The sequence below is a fragment of the Phymastichus coffea genome, unplaced genomic scaffold (genome assembly GCF_024137745.1).
Source record: "Phymastichus coffea isolate CEN01 unplaced genomic scaffold, Cenicafe_Pcof_1.1 PCOF00040, whole genome shotgun sequence".
In the NCBI taxonomy this organism is placed as follows: domain Eukaryota; kingdom Metazoa; phylum Arthropoda; class Insecta; order Hymenoptera; family Eulophidae; genus Phymastichus; species Phymastichus coffea.
The window spans coordinates 2,230,621-2,242,012 of record NW_026706851.1 but is presented as its reverse complement, the minus strand read 5'-3'; the positions used below and the strand labels follow the sequence as shown (position 1 = coordinate 2,242,012).

Genomic DNA, 11,392 nt, shown 5'->3' with positions numbered 1-11,392 from the left:
TTGCCATCTTTTCTTTGCCTCGAACCAGAGAGAGAGTGTGAGAGCTGTGACGACAAAGAGTGTGAAGCCGTGACGACAAAGAAAACTGGGCCACGTCTTGCGTTAGCCGCCTCACCTGCAGCCCACCTGCCAAGCAGCCATCACTTTTTGGTCAGGTTTAGTTTTCTCTCCTCTCGTTTCTCTCTCTCTATTTTCCTCGGCATTGTCTTGCGGTTTTGTGTGCGGCGCCAGGCTTTCACGAGCCAGTGCAACATATCTTCGTCACTTAGTCGTTTGAGCCGGTTAATGAGATGACATGGCGCTAACGTGCCGGTCATCTCATTTAGTGTAAGTTTTGCGTATTATTAGTGATAAGTGGTTTTGCATTCTCGTCGGCACTCAGGGAAGTGCAAGTGCAATAAAAGGTCAATTAACGAAGTTGAGTGTGTGAAATCATTGAGTGTACCTTCTCCTTCCTGCTTTGCTAGGAGCGACACACCGCCTCCCTTGCCCTCCCCTTAAATAATTGGTGATAGAGGATATTTTAGGCCAACTCTATTACATAGTCAAGACGAGCATGCTATGGAAGTTGATTTCTGTGATTTTAATTTTGACGCGACATCTAATAATAATCGTTATAACGAGTCGCATTCTCGTTATTCTCTCTCTCCCTGCGGCCAGTTTGTTTATTAATCATATTTATACTTTACCATGCATTATAATAATTTGTAATTTGTAGCGCAGTTGAAATGTCAGCGAACAAGGTAAGAGTCGAGTCCTACGATCTATACTATCGATAGTCCCTAGCGCGGATGTCGCGGAGAGACCGCGATCGCGAAGGAGAGAGAGAAGGAGAGCGCGTAATGAGTTAGTTGGCATGCGAGCAGAGACAAGTACGGACGCTAGCATAGTTTGACAGTAACACCCTTTTCTTTTGCGTTACGAGAGATCTCGAGGGAGTAAGCGAGTACGCAGTGGTGATTATACGAGTCCAAAGATCGCCAGCGATAAGCGAAGGCGCATAGCTGATGTTGACAGGGATTCCGTTAGCTATAAGGCTAGGAAGCGAGAACACCCGCGCGAGTGTAGGACAGGAGTAAGCGTGGTCGCGATCTACTGTTCGTGCGTTGCTGCCGTTCTAATAACCGACGACAACTACTGTAAGTACCTACTCGATTCTCTCTCTCTCTCTTAGGCTCTCTCTCTCTCCTATTGCTTGCTAACTGCATTTGTCGCTTTAGTTTATCGCCCGGCTTACGCACTCTGTCATTCTGCTCGGCATTGCGTCCTGCCTCGAGCCGCTTTAAGCGAATTCGTTGTCCGATCTTGTTCGGTTGCTGACAAGATCGGCGCGCTGCGTTGCGTCGTCGCCTTGTTCGCTGCCGCTCACATTTCGCCACCACGCGCGCTTGTATGTATTCGTAAGTGCCTAAAATACAAGATTAGTTTCTACCAAAATCCGCAGCAACTTATTCCGATACACCTGCCCTGTTACATAACTACTTCGCCGCGAGACTCTTTAGGTTGTCCCTCACCAAGTAACCTGTGGCTCACGACACTCTCCGCGGGCCGAATTCCTACGTAAGGAAGGAGGCAAGCTGATGCGGCTGGACCCAAGCACTGTTCGCACTGGCGCACAGGGTTGCCTTGGATAGCGCACTTCGCTTTGTTAAAATATTAATCCGCGAGAACTATTTATTATATAACTGATTTAGCCCGGAAAGAGCACGAGCTAAAACCCCGTTATATCGTGTTATAATAGAACACCAATTAGAAAATTGTGAAATAGAAAATAATGAAGATGAGTCTAGTGAGGACGAATTTTGTGGTACTTCAAATGAAAAACAATATGCAAAAAGCTGTTTATCGCGTGAAAATCTTCAGAAAGATGTCGAATTCCAATTAAATCAATGTGAACTAAAAAAAGATGTGTTTGAATCCGTTAATTTTTTACTAAATAAACTACAGATAGGTACAGTAAATTTAAATGATATACAAAATCCACCAATTATAAATAATAAAATTAATTTCTTGTCGTCAAAATTAAAAAGCATATTAATAAAAGATTATGAGCAAGGTGAAACTGAAAAGCCGAGTGATTTCGAGACACAACTGATCGAAGATATTAAACAAAAATTTTCTAAAGCTTCGAGTTACGCAGAAAACTTAAGTATTTTAACGCTTCTCCCAGAATCTTGGAGTGCTCGTAAAGTAGAAAAAATCATAGGCTGTTCATTTCACGGTGCTCAAGAATCAAAGAAGTTAAGAGAAAAAGAAGGCATGTTAGCTAAACCTTTACCGCGTAATAGAATGCGTATTTTAACCGATGTTGTTATTCGAAGAATTTAAAACTTTTATCGGGAAATTGATATAAGTAGTCCTCGATCTGCTGCAAAAGATTATAAAACTATTAAAACAGATATTGGAAAAGTTAAAATTCAAAAACGGTTAATGCTTTTTAATTTAAAAGAAGCTTATGTTTTATTAAAAAGTGATATAATGAAAATTATAATGAAGATATTAAAATTGGATTTTCGACTTTTTGTCAGTACCGACCGGAAGAGTGTGTATTAGCTAATGATTCAAAAGGAATTCATAACGTTTGCGTTTGTATCTATCATCAAAATATAAAATTACTACTAAATGCCCTACATTCTTTAATTATCAAATTAAAATCAAAAGAAATTATTCCAACTAATTATAAAGAAATATTCAACATTATTTTATGTGAAAACCCTACCGAAGCGTGTCGTTACGATGAGTGTTTTGATTGTCCAGGTTTTAATAAAGTCGCGAATCAGTTCTACATCTTTTTTAATCAAAATTTTATTAAAAATATCGAGTGTAAGAAATGGGCTACCATTGATAAAAAATATCAATTAATTACCGTTACGCTGATAATAGACGAATATATTGAAATATTAAGAAAAAAATGTAATCAGGATTTCAGAATTCACGATTATGTTGCTAAAAGTCAAAATGTGTTTGGTGAAATGACCTCTGAGGGCGAGTTATCGAATGTGACTCGGAGTAATAGTAGTAGGGGCAGCTCATCGTTCTTCTCCTGCTGCGCGCGCGTCCCCTCTCTACTGGCTCTCTTTTCTTCGCCATTCAGCTTTCTCGACTGATCCTGATCGCACGCTGCCATTGTTCACTCCAATAGTTTTCGTACCAACAACTGTAGACTTCAATTAAATAAATTAGTAGATTCCAGCTAACCCCTGAGCATCATTTTCTTGCCTTCTCATACCATTTGGTCCTTCGAGCCGGATCCGCTGACGGAAAGAAAACGAATCAAAGGACTGAGCCAGCCGTGGAAGCTAGCGTGGCTCTGGTAGTCATTGCCGGCCGACGGCCGCTGACTTAGACGAGCCACCGCAGTGAAAGATTGCTGTGCATGGGCACAAGGACTGCCACGCGCACAAAATGGCGGCCGTGGCGGTGGTTGACCGCTGACGCGAAAGCGCTTTTGCTCGAACGGTGGGCGTCGCGACAGGTGGCTGTCAACGACGAAGTTTTTTTTTTTTTTTGTATAAAAACGTTTATTTGCTTAAATCAAGACATTTACATATGTATACAGGTGCAAATTAACTTACAAAATAAAACCTAGAAATTAGCGAAACGTGATAGAATATGTGGCTCAGTGAACATCTCGTATTCTCACAATATTTTTAAGTAGGATGTATAGAAAAAACAACTAGAGATAGTTGATGCGGTTGACAAATTCGTCACAATGCTGAAAATAACTGTCCGTTTTGTTGGTTGCAGGAAAAAGAGTGGTGTAAAAACCTGTGCGTCGTTATCGTTTGATGTGCTTACAGACTAAGGAAAAACTTAAGATTAAACTAAAACTATACATGTATTATACAAGTAAGAATGTCATAGACATTAGAGAACGGAGAGTGATAGCCAACGGTCATGTTGGAAAATTATCTTTGTAGTGGGGATCAGCATCTATGCCATATATCACGAGTTCGTGATTTAATATTGATATTATTTCCTTTTAGAACGGCGTCGCAGTTCGTCTAAGTATTTGGCATTATTCGCGAGCCACCAATATTTTTTAACATGAAGCCTGTGATAATTTTTATAGTCTATTTCGGAGATAGACATCGAGTGTTTGATATTATTAGTGTTATTAGGATTAAAGTTTATGTTTTTATTGGCGGCACTTCGTTTCTTGTGATATATTATAGGAACATTGTTCTCATTTTGGATAAATCCTGATTTGTCAAAGTACATAAATAGATGTGGTGGAAAATAGCCAGTATGTGCAGTGGCTTTACAGTCAATTTCGTCGAGAGAAGTGAGCTTAGCAATATGGGAGTTTTTAATTGATTTAAGATTTGCAAAGTAATCTCTAGTCAGTCTTATGATAAAATTATCAATTCTGGGGACGTTTGCATTATCATATAAAGTTTTATTACTAATAAATTCTTTACTACCTGCTTTACGGTATAAGTGAAGCGAGGCTCTAAGGCAGCATCGTTCGAATTTACGGAGTTTTTCCATTATGCAGGCACTAATATTCCACCATATCGGACAGGCATAGGTTAGAATTGGCTTTATTAGCAGGAGATAACAGATGACCTTAGTGCGGTATGATAGGGCTTTGTTAAAAAATAATCGATTATATGCGTTAAACGAAATTTTAGCTTTAGAAAGTTGGGTATCGATATGAGCGTTCATACGAAGTAAATAGTCAAGGTGTACGCTTAGATATTTGCCAGTATATTTACGCTCAATTGGGTGATCACCGGTACTATCGCGCAGGTAGATTTGGAAAGCTTTAATCGCGTTTCTTTTCTTCTGGGAGATGAATCTAAGTGGTTTGTGGAAGAGTATAGTCTCGCATTTCAGATAATTTGCTTTTAGGTTAAGGGCTTTATATTGGAGGATGGTTTTATTGAAAAGTAGGTCTAGAGTTTTAGTAACCGTATTAGGATCTTCGCCTGCTGCAAGAATGATATAGTCGTCAGCAAATGCTGCGGAGTAGGTGCTATTGTGCGTGTTCAGACCGAAAAGATTAGGGATGTGATGAGTGAAGATATTGAAAAGCTCTGGAGAGTTCACAGTGCCTTGGAGTAGTCCTTCAAGCAGAATGAATAGGAGAGACGAGATTTCTTGTCCATTGTATGTGGCAAAACTGCGGTCACGCGTCATGTGCCATACTAGCTGGATGAAGTCTAACGGGTATTTGTTAGTATGAAGAATGTATAGGAAACCACACCGAGTCGAACGCTTTTTCTAGGTCAACTAAACAGGCGCTGACGACATCACCTTTGTGTAGATGGGAGTTTGTGTCTGTTGTTATTTTATGGATCGCGTGAGTAGTGGAATGCTGTGTTCGAAAGCCAAATTGGTTATCGGGTATAATGTTGTTGGAGTATGTGTGTTTTCGAAGGGTGAAGCTTATCACAGCTTCATAAACCTTACTGACGGCAGGTGTTAGACTGATGGGACGATAGCTGGATACTTTGGAGGCTGGTTTACCTTTCTTTAGGATTGGGAGAATCTTTGCACGTTTCCAAGGATCAGGGAAAAATCTATTATTCAAGCAGTTGTTGAAGATAGTGGTGTATTCTCGGATGATACAAGGTGGCAAGTGTTTAAGAACTATGGGAGGGATATTGTCCAGGCCAGAAGAGGTTTTATTAGGGAGTGATCTAAAGATCCGTGTAGAAAGATCAACCGAAGTAAAAAAGATGCTGTTATCAATAGGTCTGGGACCAGTTGCTGGATTGTTATCGGAGAATTCAGTGATATGTGAGCCAGAAGAATGGTTGTTTTCAAAGGTTTTGACAAGTTCATTGACCACTTTCTCAACTTCATCCTTGAATGGGAGGTCGGCATTTATGATTCGGGGTGAGTTGACTTGTTCATAGTAAGCACCTATGACATTGAGGATATCGGATGGAGACTCAACTAGGAGATTTTTATTAACTTTTGGAAGGGTATTTATATTGCAACCAGCGCGAGCCAAGAGATGAAGTTCTGTATTGTCTATTTCGAAAAAGTCAATTTTCATCTCACCTTTTGGGCGAAAAAATCTATTGATTTTAGGAAAGAACGATTCTACATTACGGTGATCAATTGCGCGTATCTGGGAATCCCAGTATTTCTCGTAAGAAGACTTGAATTCTGCTTTAAGTTTGACATTCACAATATTGATGAGGTTATTTAATGTACTGATAACATAGGGATTAGGGTTTTGGCGGCGGGTACGGTTTAGAGGTGAGATGAGGAAAGATTTTTTTTTATGTAGTTTTTTAATCCTTAGATTAATGTAGTTGAGTACATTATCATCTGGTTTAAATTTTGGAACGTATTTTTCAATGGAAGAGGCAATAAAAGAGTTAAGTTTGTTTATGTGGTCTAAAATTTCTGTATTGGTGAGATTGCGGTCGGTAGGAATGAATGGAGCAAATTCGTTATTGGTTTTTTTTGTGAAGAGGTTCCATTTAGTTTTCTTGTACATGTGGCGATATGAGACGGCAGGATCAATAGAGTGAACAGTGGAAGGGAGATCTATGGAGAATACTAGTGCCATATGGTCACTTGTATAATCAAGAGTGGGAATTTTATTATTTATTAAATCTGTAAAGGATAGTCGATTATCTGATAGACAAAGATCAAGAACGGTGTTTGCGTTGTTGAAAGTAGGTGTATTGGGGGGGATAATCTTAACTTTGTAGGAAATGCCATTACCGAGTTCCCAACTCCTAAGAAGAGTCCCTTTCTTATTGTCACCGAGGTCTCCCCAAGCCCGATTTCTAGCGTTAAGGTCACCTGCTAATAAATAAAAATTATTTGTTGCTGCTAAATCGAGATTAATAAATAGTGCATCAAGTTCATTAATAAAAACTTTTTGTTCCTTATTATTAGCATAAGATGTAATTAGAAATAAGTTAATTTGGGATGCTTTAATTTTAATAATAGTATACTCAAGTAAGACATTATTTTTTGAGGATGGAGTAAAGATGTATTCAAAAGGAATAGTTTTTCTTATTAGTATGGCCGTGCCTCCACCGTGAGCATTTATGTGCCTATCATTTCAAATGATGTGATAATCAGCAAATTGCAGCTTATATCTTTGATTAAGTTTAGTTTCGCAGAGTAGTGCTACATCTATGTCGTTATTTTTAACAAATTTTAAAAGGCCGTAGCGTTTTTCAAGAGAAACGAGAGAATTGACGTTTATCGAAGCTATTTTTAAAGGGTGTATAATATGAGGTATATTTACATTATCATGTTGTGCTGACGATAGTTGATTAATCGTAGCCATTTTCGTAATCGTGATCATAAAAAAGAACATCAATTCTCTTGCTATTTTCAACTGTGGTGGCGCAGACCTGCGAAAGTCTGGCATTGATGTTATTGAGTTGTGAGTTGAAATGCGACATTTGATTTCTGAGGTCAGAGATCAGTGCCGAGAAATCATTATTAGTTCATAGGTCTGTTTCACCATACGCTGTGGTAGGTACGAAGTTGCGAGCGGGCTGACGTAGGACAGCAGCATATTGTTGAGAGTGATTATTGGGCGGCGCAATAGCGATACCGAGGTTGCTCTTATCGCGGGACTGGGTAGTAGCATTATTTTTGTTAGTAAGCGATTGCTCGATTCGGGCTAGTTTTTGATTACGTAGGGCAGCTAGATTAAGTCTAGCAGAAATTTTAGCATGTTTCATAAATACTAGATAAGGGCAGCCTCGGTACGACGCGGGATGTCCAATTTTATCACAATTACAGCAGTATAATTGTTCACGAGGAGTATTTTTGTCGAGCGGACACTCTCTCGGTTTATAACTAGTTTTACATTTAACACATCTATATCCGAGCGAACAACCCGAGCTGCTATGGTCGACGCGCTGGCAGTTGGTACATTGGAATTGATTTCTTTTTTTGAGATACTCTATTTTAACTTTTTGGTAGCAAAGAGATTCGACTCCGAAAATATGTTTAGTGTTGCTTTTATTGCTAAGTTGAACTAGAAAGTAAGGAGTATTAGGATTATTTTTATTTAGATGAGCTATGGTAATTTTAAGTATTTTAGTCTCGGGAAGAGTTAGGCTCTTTAATTCATTTTCAACATCGGTAGTCGACCAAATGCCATTAATGCCTTTGACGACTACATTCTTTGGTTTAAGACTTTTGGGTGTGTATGTAAAAAATTTGATATTCGCTGTTTTCAAGACGTTAATAATAGTACTATAGGAAGTTAAGCTTTTAGCAAAAATAGTTTGACAATTGGAGAGTTTTTCTTTCACCGAGAAATTTTCTTTGGTTAACTTATCCTTCAAGATGTTGATGACTTCGTTCAGTGTAGGGCCTTGTACGTGGATCGGCGGCGGTCTCTCGGGTTTGATGGATGATGGAGCAGTCGCTTCAGTCGGCTGCTGCATTGCGGCGGTATTATCTTGCGAGTTATTATGATCTAACAGAGCTCGAGACGGCTTGCTGGTAGGTTTATCTGAGCGATGGTTTTTCTTCAGCCGGGTGGGCTGGGAGGACGGTATGGCCTGCTGGTGCTGCATCGCGACCGGTCCTTGACTAAGAAAAGTCGGTTGGGGTAGAGCAAAATTAAAAGGGTTGCTGCCCTGAGATAATTTTTCTGTTTGGAGAGATTCAAATCTATTTGTCGAAGTAATCATCGTTGTATTGGGGCCCTGTGTGCGCTGTGTTTTGACAGGCCTTCTCGGCTGTTGCCATTCACTATCAGACGGACTATGTTGTGAGGCAGCGATATCTTGGGAGTCGTACAACGGCGAGTTCGAGGAAGCACGTTTTTTTCTGGCAGCTGCAAGGTTAGGTGCCACTGAGCACTGAGAGCGCATGTCAAGTTCTTTTTTCGCTTTATGCCAATCTCTTTCCAGCTTGAAAATATTGGTAATTTTATTACTAGTCGGCGGATAAATTCTTGTATTGACATCTGTTGACATTATTGCTGTGGTGGTCGTAGTGTACGTCGTTGTGGTGGAGCTAACGGACGTTTTCGAGGTTATTGTGCTATTGGTAGATAAAGCATTGAGTTTTTCAGTATCATTGTTTATGACGTTATCAGAATCAGTAGCATTTAGAGCAGCACAAGTACCGTCAATTTGCATATCTAAGTTATTAACAGCCATTGTCTTTGACTTAATGTAATTTTTCAAAATATATGGCGAGGCGCGCGCCAGGCGGCGGCGCACAGAGCGGAAAACTAACCTCTCTGAGAGGCGTTGAGTTTTAATCTTAATATTTTTCTTGTGGAAAAGATTGTGGAAGCTGCATTCACACAAAAGACACTCAGAGTAGGCATGAATATGAGAACTATGAGAGATAGATTGTGTATTATCACTATGCGGGGACTCCCGGTCTCACGAGCAAAGAGCAGCCGGCACACGTCCGTCTCACGAGCCGGCCAGCGCCAATCCGACAGGAAGAACTGGCGGTCCGCACGTGGTCGTTCTGCCGGCACCTGCGGCACATCGCTATTAGAAGTGGGGGCGCGCTCGAGAATCTGTCAACGACGAAGTCAATGCACTGACGTGACGGCGGGCGACCACCAATGGCGATAGCATCGCACACCGACGACGGGTGTGAAGCCAAACGGCGGCCTCAAACGATCGCTGGAATGCACGAGAGCCGAGTTTCATTGCAAATGGCGGGCATCGCGGCGGGCGGCCGTCGCTGATGACGGCATCATTACGATCAGCGAACGTCAGAGCACGCGGCTGCTGAAGACGATTACTCGGATGCTCAGCAAGTCGCTTCGCACCAGGGCCTGTTTGGAGATAAGCGAGTCAGTGGAGCAAAGCGAGCCATCCTGAAGATGATCAACATCTCCGTGGATGGCAGAGTGCAGACCGGAGAACCCCCCTCCCCGCAACTATTTATTACACTCCAGCCGACACGACGATGAGGTCTTATGGATCTCTTTTCTCATAGGCCGCTTCCGGTCCGATGGAGCGGCGCTGAAATCAGCAAGGCTGCTCGCTTTCACTGGCTCGCTGAACCTGTTGAGGAGTTTGTTGACATTCAACGGGAGTTGAAAAGGGCCATCCAGAGAATTGCTGAAAGGGTCGCAAGCACGCCTACGACGAATTAGACGCTCGGGTCCATCAACTCAAGGCTTGAGCTACTGGAAGGATACTGGCGAGACCTTCATCACAATCATGGCCAGCTCCTCACCCTTGGCGATGAGTCGGCCGTTGATTATCGGTCGAGCGACACCTTCGTACTGGCGGAGGAGCTTTACGTGGAGAGCCGCGGCATGTTGCTGGATCATCGAGTCCGCTGTGCGGTTTCAGAGGACCGTGCGTCAACCTCCAACGTATCTTTAACTGCGGCAGACCACGGCACTGACTTTCCCCTCTCGAAGTTACCTCGCTTGGAGCTGCCTACTTTCAGCGGAAAGCCTGAGGACTGGGAGGCCTTTCGGGATCTTTTCGTGGACCTTGTTCATGACAACGCTACGCTAGGGGATGCGACGAAGATCAACTACCTCAAAACGAACGTCAAGGGGCCAGCGGAGGAGGCGCTGCGAAGCTTCCGCTCCATCGCGAGCAATTATAAACAGGCGTGGGATGCACTCTGCAGACGTTACGACCAGTCGAAGCTACGAGTAAGAGACCACCTTGCCGCTCTTGTGAATCTGAGGCCTCTCATGAAGGAAACACCAGAAGGCCTACAGTCGCTCATGGATGAGCTGAACAGGTGCCGCACCCAACTCGAACGACTGAACCAACCCATCCAAACGTGGGACGCCTGGTTTGTTTTCATGGGTATGCGTGCCCTGGATTCGGTCATAAAGAGAGCTTGGGAGGAAGAGCCTGAGCCCAGCATGTCATCCGATGCTTCATCGATGACCAGCGAAGCTTCCTTCAGCCAATTCACCGAGTTTTTGCAGCGGCGATACTGCACGTTACGCGCTCTCGGTCAGGTGGCTAATCCTCCTCCAACGACTACTTAAGCGGTCGACGGAAGACTGCCCAGCTCACCGCCCTGAAGACAATCCGAGCCCATGCCACTGAGACGGTTCGCGCAAGGGGGGGCTGCTCAGCTTGCAAGGAGGCCCACTACGTCGGACACTGCCTAACCTTCCGAGGGCTCAGGAGTGATTTCGGGTATAGAGATTATAGCCAAATATGAAATAACAATAATTTTAATTACAACAACGAAAGAAACAAAGTAATTAAATTTATCCGCGAACAAAATAATCGAATCTACTAAAATAAATGAAATACAAAATAAAAGAAATGAAATACAAAATAATAGAAATGAAATACAAAATAATAAGAGAACAAAATAATACCGCCGTTACAATCAAATGCAAATATAAGCACGCAGTGGATCGGCTGCAGGGCTGCTCACCGAACCGCTGTTTACTCGATCAAGGAGAGAATATGTAAAGAAGAACACATCAGCATACAAA

At 42.1% G+C, this 11,392-nt stretch overlaps 2 protein-coding genes across 2 annotated transcripts; one reads left to right on the top strand and one right to left on the bottom strand.

Annotated features, from left to right (window-relative positions):
* Positions 1-5,179: 5,179 nt before the first annotated feature.
* On the bottom strand, positions 5,180-6,529 carry LOC131664099 (uncharacterized). The gene has a single exon (XM_058934966.1). It carries the CDS (start codon positions 6,527-6,529, stop codon positions 5,180-5,182), a length of 1,350 nt encoding a protein of 449 aa, XP_058790949.1.
* Positions 6,530-9,526: 2,997 nt separating this feature from the next.
* On the top strand, positions 9,527-10,930 carry LOC131664098 (uncharacterized). Its single transcript, XM_058934965.1, has 2 exons — positions 9,527-9,607; positions 10,067-10,930. Exons 1-2 carry the CDS (start codon positions 9,527-9,529, stop codon positions 10,928-10,930), a joined length of 945 nt encoding a protein of 314 aa, XP_058790948.1.
* The last annotated feature ends 462 nt before the right edge of the window (positions 10,931-11,392 follow it).

Excerpts from the sequence above, each read along its gene's own strand:
- LOC131664099 (XM_058934966.1), bottom strand. The coding sequence starts at position 6,529 with ATGGCACTAGTATTCTCCATAGATCTCCCTTCCACTGTTCACTCTATT.
- LOC131664098 (XM_058934965.1), top strand. The coding sequence starts at position 9,527 with ATGGCGATAGCATCGCACACCGACGACGGGTGTGAAGCCAAACGGCGG. Across the intron at positions 9,608-10,066 it reads CTGGAATGCACGAGAGCCGA|ACGCTCGGGTCCATCAACTC; the intron begins GTTTCATTGCAA and ends ACGACGAATTAG.